This window comes from Mugil cephalus, chromosome 7, assembly GCF_022458985.1.
Source record: "Mugil cephalus isolate CIBA_MC_2020 chromosome 7, CIBA_Mcephalus_1.1, whole genome shotgun sequence".
In the NCBI taxonomy this organism is placed as follows: Eukaryota; Metazoa; Chordata; class Actinopteri; order Mugiliformes; family Mugilidae; genus Mugil; species Mugil cephalus.
In genome coordinates this window covers 10,892,201-10,905,761 of record NC_061776.1, presented here as the reverse complement: position 1 = coordinate 10,905,761, position 13,561 = coordinate 10,892,201, and the positions used below count along the sequence as shown (strand labels likewise).

At 38.3% G+C, this 13,561-nt stretch overlaps 1 protein-coding gene across 1 annotated transcript in view; it reads right to left on the bottom strand.

The window, feature by feature from the left end:
* The window catches only part of LOC125010353 (dynein axonemal heavy chain 8-like), a 31,142-nt gene that overhangs the window by 8,735 nt on the left and 8,846 nt on the right, over window positions 1-13,561 (bottom strand). The window contains exons 28-70 of the mRNA XM_047588926.1: window positions 13,344-13,470; window positions 12,480-12,715; window positions 11,823-11,927; window positions 11,601-11,714; window positions 11,444-11,506; window positions 11,191-11,291; window positions 10,959-11,096; window positions 10,631-10,871; window positions 10,313-10,512; window positions 10,036-10,189; window positions 9,775-9,938; window positions 9,520-9,622; window positions 9,069-9,173; window positions 8,706-8,867; window positions 8,298-8,522; window positions 8,018-8,190; window positions 7,745-7,923; window positions 7,478-7,665; window positions 7,289-7,375; window positions 7,097-7,204; window positions 6,887-7,021; window positions 6,636-6,797; window positions 6,287-6,533; window positions 5,776-6,017; window positions 5,530-5,670; window positions 5,207-5,438; window positions 4,948-5,090; window positions 4,709-4,843; window positions 4,496-4,618; window positions 4,195-4,408; window positions 3,982-4,091; window positions 3,730-3,893; window positions 3,446-3,638; window positions 3,250-3,372; window positions 3,038-3,168; window positions 2,474-2,627; window positions 2,094-2,258; window positions 1,693-1,919; window positions 1,438-1,556; window positions 1,250-1,353; window positions 756-932; window positions 502-669; window positions 120-335 (exon numbers count right to left, since the gene is read on the bottom strand). Coding sequence (XP_047444882.1) covers window positions 120-335; window positions 502-669; window positions 756-932; window positions 1,250-1,353; window positions 1,438-1,556; window positions 1,693-1,919; window positions 2,094-2,258; window positions 2,474-2,627; window positions 3,038-3,168; window positions 3,250-3,372; window positions 3,446-3,638; window positions 3,730-3,893; window positions 3,982-4,091; window positions 4,195-4,408; window positions 4,496-4,618; window positions 4,709-4,843; window positions 4,948-5,090; window positions 5,207-5,438; window positions 5,530-5,670; window positions 5,776-6,017; window positions 6,287-6,533; window positions 6,636-6,797; window positions 6,887-7,021; window positions 7,097-7,204; window positions 7,289-7,375; window positions 7,478-7,665; window positions 7,745-7,923; window positions 8,018-8,190; window positions 8,298-8,522; window positions 8,706-8,867; window positions 9,069-9,173; window positions 9,520-9,622; window positions 9,775-9,938; window positions 10,036-10,189; window positions 10,313-10,512; window positions 10,631-10,871; window positions 10,959-11,096; window positions 11,191-11,291; window positions 11,444-11,506; window positions 11,601-11,714; window positions 11,823-11,927; window positions 12,480-12,715; window positions 13,344-13,470 — 6,798 coding nt within the window. The remainder of the gene's footprint in view (window positions 1-119; window positions 336-501; window positions 670-755; window positions 933-1,249; window positions 1,354-1,437; window positions 1,557-1,692; window positions 1,920-2,093; window positions 2,259-2,473; window positions 2,628-3,037; window positions 3,169-3,249; window positions 3,373-3,445; window positions 3,639-3,729; window positions 3,894-3,981; window positions 4,092-4,194; window positions 4,409-4,495; window positions 4,619-4,708; window positions 4,844-4,947; window positions 5,091-5,206; window positions 5,439-5,529; window positions 5,671-5,775; window positions 6,018-6,286; window positions 6,534-6,635; window positions 6,798-6,886; window positions 7,022-7,096; window positions 7,205-7,288; window positions 7,376-7,477; window positions 7,666-7,744; window positions 7,924-8,017; window positions 8,191-8,297; window positions 8,523-8,705; window positions 8,868-9,068; window positions 9,174-9,519; window positions 9,623-9,774; window positions 9,939-10,035; window positions 10,190-10,312; window positions 10,513-10,630; window positions 10,872-10,958; window positions 11,097-11,190; window positions 11,292-11,443; window positions 11,507-11,600; window positions 11,715-11,822; window positions 11,928-12,479; window positions 12,716-13,343; window positions 13,471-13,561) is intronic.

The window sequence follows — 13,561 nt, the reverse complement described above, 5'->3', positions numbered from 1 at the left end:
TAATGGTGGATAATATAAAAGAGGTATAATGAGCTGAACACACACAATTGAAATATTGTAGTATCTAAGTGCATTCACATTATGTATACAGCAAAATATAAGTGTCAAATTAACTTTACCTTGAGTGGCAGCACTTCTTTGTTTATGCCATAGAAAGTGGCCATAGCCACGGTCCATGCTAGCAGACCAGCAACATTACCACACACTTTCTTGGCATTTTCCATTGTATAGTCTTCCATTTCAAAGTAGGGTTGCAGTAGTTCTACTGTTTCTGCATTAATTTTGTCCTTTTGGAACTGCTGGAGGGACGCCATAAAACCAGTAGCACTCATTAACTAAAGAGAAGATGAAAAAAAGGCAAAAGGGAGCCATAAATAACATACATCGTTTCTCTCCATTTGAGTAGAAAGCATAGGTACTTATTGGTACTGAACTGTAACCAGAACCATTGTAACCATTGAAAGTGGTTGCGTTTTGATAAAAAAAAAAAAGTGTTGATACCTTCAGTGCTTCTGCCCATGACGGCTTAAGACAAGGCCGTTCTGGATCAACAGTGATGGAGTCTAACTTCTTTTGAAATAAAAGCAGGCAGCTGTCCATAATCCTCATGATGAGATGTGGAGGCTTGGCCAATTTTCTTACAGTGGCTATGTCAGCTGGTTTGATGGTCTGTAAAAGTTGTAAGTATAATGTAGTATTAGACAGAGTGTATGGTGTAAATACAAAAAAGTTCAAAGAAGTCACACAGATCTCACATTCAGCGCAGCTTCAGCTTCCGCTAAAGCTGGCTTGGCAGCTTCTAGTTTTTCTTCTGCGAAAGCTTTTTCTTTCTCAATCCCATCCACAATTTTCTGGGCTCTATCCTTCACCACTTGGACCTCATTCTTTACGATGGTAGCAGCTTCAGCACTGACTGTTACCTCTGCCACCACCTATGGAAATGCAAAGTCAAATGTGTCTTGTTAAAACTCGTACAATAAAAACTTCCATTAGATGTTCAGCTTTCAGTCTTTTGACAAGATAAAGGGGAAACTATTCACGTCATGATCAGAAATATTCTTGATAACAGACCAATAATGAACTTATTATGGTGCTTTTCTTTCTTTGCCATAACATTTTATGATTATATGTTTTTTTTTCCTTCTTAACTGCGTACACTCTGATTTGAGAAACACATAACTAATTATCCATTCATTATCAGAAGATGCTCCCTTTTTGCATGGTCCCTGGAGGCTGGTGCTGTATTTACCTTGTCAGCTTTGAGAGATGCTACGGCAAGCTCTTTTTCCTTTACTTTAAGATCTTTCGATAGTTGATCAACAGATTCACTCGCCTCTTGCAGTTTCTCCAACCCTGGAAATCAGTAACATTTTAAAAAACCTTTTCTCTCAAATGTCATGTACACCATGTCTTAACCTTGCTGTTGCATTTTCTCACCAACATTCATGCGCTCTGCCAGTGTGTTGATATAGTTATGTTTTTCAGCATACAGCGTTTTGTAGCCATTGATAAAAGAAAGGTAGGATTTAGGGGTGACGTGAGTTCTTCTTCGGAATCTGAAAAATAAACCAATATAGAAGTTCATGTAAGATCCTGTTTCTCAGCTAAAAAAAGTCAAGAATATCTAAAATATGAAAACAAAATATAATTACACTGCAACACTGTGAGCTAAATCTGACTCGTCTCTTATACCTTTCAAAGTAGCTTTCACATGTTTCAGACACTTTGTCATGGTATGTTCCCATAGTGGTCACGACAGAAGCTTTCACAGCATCAGAGCAAACCATCGGAAACTCTGACAAAAAATAGTTGGACACAGCCACCAAAGCCTCATTGGGCCAAGGGGTGAACCAGTCCATTGTGCAACCAGAAATCAACCCTGGAAACTTCAGAGATCTAGAGCGAAACTTCTGTCCGACCTATTAAAGAGACCCGACAACATGTAATTCAAAGGAGAACATTCATTTATACACAGTTGGCTTAGTATAAGTATACAACAAATAGGGGATAAAAGAGGAAGGAATACCTGAATAAATAACGATGCAGATCCAACCTATGGATCATTACTTTTCGTTGACAAATTTTTAACTTACCGGTGAGAAGCAAAGAACAACATGCAGATTCTTTCTAGACCGAGATATAAAGTAGTCATAAAGATTGTCAAAAGTTGGTGGAATGCGAGGAAACTCTGCTTTCATCACTGAGATCAAATTCTGGGTGATCTCTTGAATCTCATCTTTAGCAAAAAGATTGGAGACCTGCACAGAGGTTATTGAAAAATAAGTCACCAAGAACAGTGCAGGTTTTCATTTGCAAATGTAAAATTCTCTTTGATTTCTTTATTTCTGTGACATGAAGACAAGTTCAGGATGTTAACAACAGAAAAAAAACAGTCTTAAGTACACTAGCAGTGCAGACAGAAGTGGATTTGCAAAACCATGAATTACTGCTTTGTGCCCTTAAAGGTCCTCACCTCTCCAGAAGAGAGAACATTGTTGAGGTACTCAAGGAATGCCTCATCTTTGATTTCATTGTCAGTAAAGATGAAGGTGATGCCTTTGCCTTCAGCGCCCGCTGTTTTATACAACACTTTCAGGTCATCCATGAAATTACTCACGTTGTATGTTCTGATGAGAAAATAATGTTTGCACTGTAAAAGACTCATTGTTTTCATGATAGATAAAACGTTACTAACCCTGGAACTCCAAGTCATCCATGGAAGATTACTTAATCATTTGAGTGAAGTCATCCAACTTTCAAAGACAACGTAATGCTCCAGTGTGGGTTTTACATGTTGCAATACATGAATATACTTACATTAATACAATGCAGTCAGAGCATTAGGTGAAATGGTAACATTAGGATTAACAGTGTAAATAAAATAATAAGAATATTAATTATAAAAAACTGGCCACTTTCTAGATTAACATTAATATGAGTAATCAACATCATTTATTATGAAATTAACAATTTCAGTGTTTAATTACATCAGAGGTATAGTAAGTATAAACACTAATTCTGTTTTGTCTGTTCTCACCTGGTTAATGTGATCTGGAAGATATTGTATCCAGCTATGTATGAGGCTAGTCGAGTCAGGCTCTGTTTTCCTGATCCGCCCACTCCGACAAGTAATGCATTTCCATTGTCAGTTCGAATGATTCGTGAGACCTAAAGCAGGTCAAATTTAAAATAAGCATGAGTACGGTCTCATCTAAAATACATATTGCAGAGGGACTGGCTTAGTCTGACCTTGATAAGATGGGTCATAGCATCTGTGAAGAAAACCAGATCCAGAGTGGAGCCTCTTACAGTTTCATTGTGCTGAGTCTGATACATCACCAGCTTTTCTGATAAGAACTCAAAATTTGGTACCTGGAAGAACATTCAATTTCTCAGATTATGTTTTCTATAGTACAAAAATATTTTTTTTTCTTTTAAATCATACCAGTTCATAAATTTTAGGGGCATCGAAGCAAGCATCTTCTGCTTCTTCCCCAGTTGGCTCAGGAGCATCTCGAAGGAAGTCCACAAAGTACGGCTCAGGATGAAGTTCTGGGACCAGGCCAGGGTCAACATGCTCTTCAATCACACGGGTTACAGTCTTCTCAAACCACTCTCTGTCCTCAGAGCAAATAAACCTATAGCAAAACAGTGAAAGTCAGCTTTTTTGTCACACTTAGATGGGAATTTACTGTATGCAAGCTGTATAATAGGTACTGTATACTGTACCTGTCTGCAATAACTCTTGTACATTCACTCTTGAAAAGAGCCAAAAGAGTAGGGATATCATTGCACTCCTCTGCCTTAACGTTCACCATTCCTTGCCAGATCCTGGACAAGTCTCTCAAATTGAAGATGTAGTGGAACTTTGATGGTGTGGGGAGCATTTTTGCCTTCAGAGTGAAACAATAAAATAACATTAAACATTAATGAATAAATCTATTGCTACAATTAGTTTAACATCACCTGCCAAATAATAACCTTTGTCCACTGCCATAAAATCCTCCCAGCAGACACAAGGGACACAATCATATCTGATATTGCAGGGCTGAAATTTCTGCACTCGTGAAAATATCCACACCCTATTACACCTGTAGAAAAAATGCATGACATTTTTAAAAAAAATAATAACAATTTAATACAGCCTACAACATAGCATAATGCATAAAACTGAAAAATTCCAGGGACAGTTACCAAATATCTTATCAATGGAAGTGTTGGATGGCAAAGTACAGTTGAAGACTGTAAACTGTCTTTTTAGTCTTTGCGGGATATCATTTCTCCCTCCACCAGGGTGAATCATGGCAGCCAGTATCTGTACATCCTCAACAATGGTAAAATCTCCTGGTTTGTCCAGATTGTACATGCCACTCATTTCCATCATTTGGCGGACAATCTCATTGGTGATCTGTTTGGGGAGTCACATAGAGAATGTACTAAACAGACTGAACATTAAATTATAAATATATATTTTCAAATAAATATATATGAATACCTGATCCCCCCATTCATTGACAATAGGCATGTTTATATCGTCGACAAAGACTGTCATCCTGCGCCCTCCTGGGGGTCCATAGGTGCTGCCAATTCTTTTCTCAATGTAGCTTTCCACTATTCGCTATAAATGAAAAAAAGCTTTTGCAAATGGAAGCTGATACAGAACTGTACACAGATACAGAACTGTACACAGATACAGAACACAGTTTACCTGAAACATCATGGGTTCTGTTGCAGATGAGAAGTTCAGGGATTTAAACAGGTCTGTCTCAGGATCGTATTTTTTTGTGTAGCCTTTTATCATCACTGTCTTAGCTGTCCCTTGTTCACCAATAAGCAGAACAGCCTACGTACACATAATTTTAATCGATTGTAGCTATAACTACCAAGACAATTACAGACAATTATATTTTTAATGGCATATAATTATTTTATAAAAGACAATGTCACCTTGCGTTGTTTGGCAATAGTCTCGAGCAAGAAAGAGGTTCTTGTGTTGTCCACGTTTGGCACAAGAATGGAGGTGTAGTCTGGAACATGGTCGGTTGGATAAACATATTCGCCCACGAGGTTGTTCCAGTGACACCATTCACCTGCAACAGAAGGAGTCAGCCTGATAGTCACACTGTATACATGCAAACTGTCATTCACAAACTCACTTTAAAAATACAAAAAGACAGCAAATTGATCATTAATAAAATTACTTTACCATTCGCGTTAACCATGTACTCAAACATAGTTTCTCCTGGCTTTACTTCAGGCACATCAATACAGCTGTCATGGCCTCTGATGAAAGTTTCTAGTTTGTCTCTATCCTCTAACTCCAAAAGGGCTCCCAGGCTCCACATCAGGCAAAAGACAAAGAGGCGCTCAAGGTGTTTGCCACCAGCAAAGCCACTTGTCTCCTTGGACGCAAGGAGGCCCTCCAGCAGATTCACAGACTAAAAGTGGAGCATAACCAGGCGGTTTTGAAGGAATTTACAGGCATCATCTAATTATTTCTTTTCCTCTGGCATTTTATTGGACACGTACCTGCATTATGTAGTTACACTCTAAAAGCTCCATTTTGGGTTTAAGGTTCTGCCTCATAAACAAGTAGACATCCTCAAATGCCCTGTCATACAAACTAATAATGCTTTCAGCGTGTTTTGCATTGTGCCTATGTGCCCATCCCTGAAACAAAAAGGCCATTTTAATTTAAGCACTCCACTGTAAAAACAATAAAAAAAAACAGCATTATATCTTTTCTCTATGGATGTCTTCATAAAATAACTGTACCTGGAGTATGGGTCTCCAGCTGAGAGCTGATGAGCTCATAAAGACCATACCCACTCGAGACACAGTAGCAGGGGAGGCATTATCCATGTTATGCACCTCAAACACCAACTTGCAGGATGGTGACATTGTGATGCGGTCACCATTAGCTAGGGTCAGCGTTTTGTTATCATCCAGAACAGAATTGAGGTTCTCGATCCATATGGCGTCCACAGGACCATCCAGCACAATCCATATGAATTCCCCTGAGGTGTACACATTCAAAGCAGTTAAATGTTTGAGGTCTCACAATCTCTGCCACAACGACAAATCACATAATGTTGTTCAGACAATATTTAAACAAGTACTGTGTTAAACTGTGGCATAACATGTGTTTTGGGACAGAGATCTGTTCTGTATAGTGCAACTTATTATTTTGAATTTTGAAAACAAAGCAACAACAAGAGCTCAAGTTTCTTGATGAGGTTTGACCTGGATGACCCAAGATCTTCATCTCACTGAATGTGTTACAAACCTTTCTTAGCTTTCAGTGTCCTCCTCCACAAAGTGGAAAAGATACCGTCCGTCCAATCATTTGTAGCGGCATCAAGACGACCAAACATCTGTGGTGCAGTGATTGCTTTCGGGTTCATGCGCATCTCTCTGTGAGGGCTTCCACATTCAGTCATGGATCTCATGAGAATGTTGATGACCGTGGTCTTCCCAGCTCCACTTGGGCCCAAAGTCATAAGGCCATGGCGCACTCGCGAAGACTCATAAAGCTGATTATCAGAGTGACAATGACGTAAAAGTAAGAAGATTTCCCAAACGCTAACTTTATTACAATAGGATCTGCACACACAGAAGAAGCAGGTTTGATGTACCTGAACAAGCTTGAGGTTCCATGGTGGGTGGTTGACAATACCAGCTAGCTCTACTTGATTAGAAACAGCGGCCTGAAGTTCAGTATATGTGCTCCCATCCAACTGGATACCAGGAAACAGGTCATTGATCAGACTAAGGAAGAGTGGCTCATCCTCATCCACCTGAAACATAGGGAAGAGTCATTTACACAGTACTTAATGTGCCCTGTACAGTTTAATGATCCCTGCCAAACAGTGCATTTGTGCCGTACCAGTTTGGATAAATTCATGTCACGCAGCACTCTCATGACAGTGCTTGACTCTGTGTCATCAGGTCGTGCTCTTTTACAGGCCCCAAGTGTTCTTAACACAGACAGGATGTTCCTGAGTCCAAAGTCATAGTGAACCTTACAAATAGCAGAACTGTGTTAGTCGTCAACAATCATTCAATACAGGAATTAAGAACTGGCTGAGATTCTCACCTGTTTAGTAAGTTGTTCTTCACATAGCTTATAAAGAACAAAGAATTTCTGGGCTAAGATAACATTTTCATTGAATCCACAGCTGGCAAGTTTGACTCTCATGATGATCTGCCAAAGACAACAGTGATAAATTAATTTTTATGTCTAAAACATCAGTTTTAGTAACATTCCTCTCAATAAGTGGTAACCCACCTGTCGGTCTGGCACCATCATAGACACTGTTCTGAATTGCACTTTTAGGTTTTCAGGAAGTTCCTGACGACCTGCATATCCAGGATTCTACATACAGGGAAACTTGTTTATTATACATTTTAAATATTTTCGCCGACTTTCAGGTGTTTATTGTCGACAGACTTTCGGTAGTGCATTTAGGTAGCTTACCATAGTGATGAACAGACCAAACTCAGGATTCAGGTCAACACAGTCTCCATCAGTAAAAATAAATTTACTTTTGTGTTTCTTGCGTGCTTGCAGAACAATGTAGATCTGCTGAGCAGCAACAGAAAGCACTGGCAGGTCAATTCTGTTGAACTCATCAAAGCAGCCCCATGACCCAGACTGTGCAAGGCCTGGAAAAAAAGAACACCTCATGACGTAAGGAAAACTGTACACCACACTGTTTGATAATTGTTGCCCTTCCTGGTATACCTTTGTATATCCTGCCAAGTCCTCTGAAGTCCATCTGGTCAGAGCAATTGAAAACCACAACATACTTGCCAAGGCAGCGACCCATGTCTTTGGTAGTTTCTGTCTTCCCAGTGCCGGCTGGTCCAGCAGGAGCTCCTCCCATGCTCATACCTAGAGCCTGGGACAGTGTGATGTAACACCTATAGACATAAAAAGATTTTTTTTGTTTCCACTAAGGATTTAAAATATAATTTTAAAGTTGTTAATAAACAAACTCAGTTCCTCTTTTCTTGCCTGTCAGTCAGAGGAGTGATGACCAGACGATCTGTGCAGCCCAGGAACTCATTCTGATAAATGAAGTCAACATTAGTAATCGATACAATGACCTTATCCAGGTCCTCCTTGAAGTAAAATCTGCTCTGCTTCAGCCATTCAAAGTCACTGATAGATTTAATACGCTTTTTCACCTGTGGACAAAGTGGCATATGAATAGGAATATGTTACATAATGACAGTGGTGCAATATTAATGAGTGACAGTCGACATGGAGTAGTACAAATTTTCAAATAACCTACCAAATCATTAAATATATCACTCTGGTGCACATGGATTGTGACAAGTGTCTCATATTTGATTCTGTCAAATTTAGTGAGGTCGTAGGTAGTTTGTTTAATGAGTGTGCTGAGTAGATTTAGGAATTTCTTTTTGGTAAAAGGCATGATTTCCTTGTCGTCTTCAGCATTTTCAAGGGCCTCTTCTGCATCTCTTGTCCAAAGCATCTGGATTCCTAGCAGGCCCACCTGAAAAAATCAAACAGGGCATAAACTAGTCATTTTGTGAGACCTGAGCCTAAAATTCTGGACAAAGTCTAGTTGTCACTATCTCAACGTTTGACTGGGTCAAGAATAGGATAAATCAAGGAACATTACTGCCAGACATTAAAAAAAAAAAACAAGAAAATGTTTTTACTACTCTCGTCTGACCTGGGCTTGAAATTTGTTGAGGAAAGAGAGAAGATCAAAGTCTTCATCATTTATCTCTAGATCTGAAGCTTTGATAACAGTGTGTAATGAAGCCTGCTGCTGCATCAACAGCTTCCCAAGCCAGAGCTCCACTGGTCCCTGTGCCATGACTGCAGTGTTCAGCTGAAAACATAAACACACATTTACTACACAATATCATACTAATGGTCAGAGATGGAATGCATTTACACAAAGAGAGCTCCATTTGGAGACGCTAAACGGCTTTATATTGAAAGTAACAAATGTAGTCCCACATGTTTACAATCTGAAAATGCATAATTATATAATAGTTAAAATCTAAAAAAGGTTATTAGCATAACATACCGATAGTTTCTCTCCTTCTTGTGAAATAACTGCCAAAATCTTGTCATAGTCTGTTGCATGAAACTCTGCTTCGTTTACATTGTCAAAGACACCAAGGAGATGTGACTGAAAAATAATAATAAAATGTCAATACGACAGGTGAATACTTGTCAGAACATTTTGAGGAGAATATCACAGACATTTTTCTTCGCTATTAAAAGGGAACATTGAGCTTCATTAACAGTTTGAGTAAGTTAAATATCTTGTAATACTATGTAAACATATCTTTTAACAATAATCCCAGGTTTCTTGGCCTATTGCCTTGTTTTACATCAAATCTCAAATCTCAGTACTGAAACATGCTGACTACATATCCTGATAACACACAGACATGGAAATGGGATCACCAAGAACTTGTGCAGTGGTACTGTAATTCCAACACTTTTCCTATAGAGAAAATCAGTATTCTAACCTGAATTGTGTGAGAATCACTGGCTTGTCCAAGGATTTCCAAAAGGGCCGGATCAGACACAAAGAAGAAACGTGGAAACAAAAGCCTCTTTTTCTCAAGGTACCTGTTAAAATAAATCACATCATCTAATTGTCCACATGATTAGAATCATTTGTACTGCCATATTTTCTTTTTGTTTTTAAAATTAATTTATTAATTAATAAATGGTTCAAACAAAAAGTAATAATAAAAACAAAGTTTTTGGGGAAAAAATACCCTGCAAGCGATTTTTGACAGAACTCCAGCTGTTTCTGAAGATCTGGCAGGTTCTCCCCCAGAGTTGGATCTCCCACACAGCACTCTACCACATTTGTGACCTTTTGTGCTCGTTGCATGACCTTAATCCAACATTTATCAATATTCTGAAATCGCTTTGCTTCCTGTAGTGGGGAAAATTATACATTACACCATCTTTGTTTAAGAAGCACTCAATACTGTAATTTATTACAACATAAGGATTTAAAGCAAGGACTGCACCTGTGGTAGGTCTTTGGCAATATCACCCCCAACAAACACAGCTTCCAAATAGATCCAGAGATTCTGAACAATAATCCACTGTTCAATTACATCTGACGATATTGACAGCTTGGAGACCCAATCCTGGATCTCTGCTTTGTAGAAGGCGCTGTATCTGTACAAAGCAGACAAGGACACAACTTCCTTGAGATATAATAGACACTGTGTGGATGTCCAAGAACATATATTAAATCAATACACCATCCAGAGTCCGTCAAATTTAAATGCTCTGTTCTACCTGTTGCTCAGCAGAGAACCCAAGACCATCAGACTGTCCTCCAGAATGGTGAGAATCTCAGCTGTCTCAGCTCCTTTCAGCATTAGTTCTCCTCTGTTCTTAAATGTCATCAAACTAAGGGTCTGGTTTGACCACACCTCTTTTATTTGTGATAATTTAGCCTCAATATCCTTCTCCTTTACGGCTGATATGCAGATATCCTTTAAATATAAAAGGCTAGTATTAGAAGCCAAGTTTATAACTATGAATCCAAATATACACACAAGATAAATATTGTGGCTAGAAAGTGGTGTTGTAGTATCTAAACTAGCAGCCAACCTCAATGTCATCCTTGTACTTCAATAACGGCGCTTCCATGATGTTCTGCAGCGTAAAGGTAGGAGACTCCACTTCAAATTCATGTCCAGTCAAGTCTGTTATCCGCTTCCAGTGTCGTAGCTTCATAGATTTGTTTGCCATCAGCTCAAGCAGAGGGCACGATTCATTGAAATCATCAATGGTCTTCTTAAGGTCTAGGAACGCCTGCCAGTCTTTCAGTGCTTTGGGTAGCTTTCGGCATCTATAAACGTGAATATGAGTAAACTACAGAACAATAAAAACACACTGCAAATTATGACAGCCAGAGGCAGTAACAGAAATGCTTAACCTGTTCTGAAATTCCAAAAGTTCTGAATTGATTTTTTCTATATCCACTTTTGTCCACAGAATGCCATAGTACCCACTAATCTTACTCATCACTGCATCATACAGGCCATAGAGTTTCTGGAGCAGATCAAGCTCTTTTCTAAGGGACACACAACAAATCATTACTAATTATTAATTTGAATACATTACACATTATTAGAAATGTCATTACTTATTGAATTTTGGTAACACACTTTTTCGTGACTAGACATTTATACTCTGTAACTGGCAAACCAAGCAGCTGCTCCCCAGAGGTGTATGTGTTGAAATTTTTCCAAAGTCCTTCAAATGCAGCCTAAGTGAAATAAAGCGTTGTTAAATGTGACATTTAATTTACAAAAAAACAAAGCTGAAGTTTCTGTTAAACTGGATAACGTTTGCTTCAGACTGCGATGGCAGACAATGTCAGTCTATTTGTTTTAAGGTTTAGATCATTAACAGTGTTACCTGGGACACCCGGAGCCTGCGGCTGGCTTCTTGTGGTGGTATTCCATCAGCCATGGGACCTTCCTAAAACCCAAGTTAGATAGAAGATACAAGATAAATGCTTTCATTTAAAGTAATTCACTTATGGAAAACTTCAAAGCATTCACAGATTACTTACAGACTCATACTGTTCCATAAATGTGCCAACTTTGTTTTGGAAGACAGCAACACCCTCCAAAAGGTTTTGTTTGAACTTGGGCTGCATATGGACAAGCTCATCTTGCACTGATCTCTGGGAAATTCAAGAATCAAAGAGCAAGATTGCAACTGTGATGCAAAAGAACACGTTCTAAAATCCCCGAGCGAGGTGAAGTAAATACAGTATAGTGGTAATACTGACAGCTTTAGACTGAAGCTTTGTGAAGAAATGCCTCAGATTGTAAACTCCCTCTGCTTCTCTTTTGGTCACATCTGCTTCATATTTAGACAGAATGGCATAGGCTTCCTGTGAAATACAATATCACAATAAAATTTTTTTTTTTTTTTTTAAGCCATGGTAATGTGGAATCCACACTCACAAATACAGATGGTTGTTTCACAGTCAGTGTGTCTGACATGAAAAGACATAGAAGGTTGGTTTTTGATAACTATTTCTATTCTGGATCAAGTTTGTGACTGACAAATTACACACATTTAACACATGTTACAACACACCCAAAACCCTTTACATTTCTTTGTTTTTTTATTAGAAAATATGAAACACACATACACACACACATTAAGCATTTGCAGGCTTTTAATAAGAGTTTAATTAAGGTAATGAATTAAAGTTAATAATGTGTAAAACCACGTTATATCTGCTTTAAATAATGCTTAAATAATTATACCAATTTTGTCTACATACTTATAATAATTATTAGTAATAATCCCTAACCAGTGCAGACCTCTGTGTTTTTTTTAATAGAGTGCAGCTACATTCTGCACATGGCCAAAAAAATTTTGGTATTAACAAGACTTCAGGTAAAGTAATGTGAACAAATGGTTGTGTTATTCATACCTCAATGGAAATCAGAGTCATATCGGTCTGTATTTCAGCATCTCGAAGTGTAGACAGGGCCCCCATGGCGCGGCGCACGTCTTCCAGATTATCCACAGGGTGTGATAGTTGTACAAAGTATTTGTTAGTATGTATGCTGATGTCAATCATTTTCTTCTTGTACTCCTCCTTCAGGTATTTACATAACAGTTTCTTCCAGGCTTTGGTCTCGACTTTCAGGGCCTTCTTTAATGAACCTACATAACAGAAAGGGAAAGAGTGCGTCTTACAGAATTTGATTCTATGTATTATTTGCTTAGAATGTACTGATTGCTCTAATAATATATGTTTTTTTCAGTGCTTTATGAGTAACAAGTAACAGAGGTCAGAAGGTGGAGATTATGATCCAAACCAGATAAGAATTGTCAAAAAGTACATCAGACAAACATACAGCTGGAAAGCTAAAGCAAACCCACAAAATCAGCTGTCACAGGAGCGGATTTAATTTTAGATTTAGAAAATAGGTAAGATTGAGAGAATTCAGTGAGTGGCACACACAGTTGCCTGGGAACAGAATGGAAGACCGAGGACATCTGGTGGCTGGATGGGTAATGATATGGACAATAAAATGACACGGTATTCTCTATTGATTGTACTTTTATTATCTATTATTTGTTTCATCAAGTAAGACCATAAACAAATGCAAATTTATAAGTCTCCAGTGCATTCTATTATTGTGAACCTCACCTCTCGACCAGTGACATGCAAATATTGAGCTTAAATAATAAAGTTCAATATTTTTGAATAGTATATTGTAATTAAAATCCAAATCATAGCTTAAAAAACATACATTTCAATGTTTACAACGCATTGTGACTAACTTACCTGTTGACAATTCCATAGACCTAAAAACAATGACGGGCTTGACATCATCAATTTCTTTTTCAACTGAGTCATAGTGCTGGATTTCAGACTGAAACTGGATCAAGGACGGTTTACTGGCCACAAATTCCTTTACAAGAGATACAAGCATTATGTTATCTTTGTGGGAAGAACAGATTCCTTCACTGTCTTAACAGAACTGATTAGGCTGAGTAGGAAAA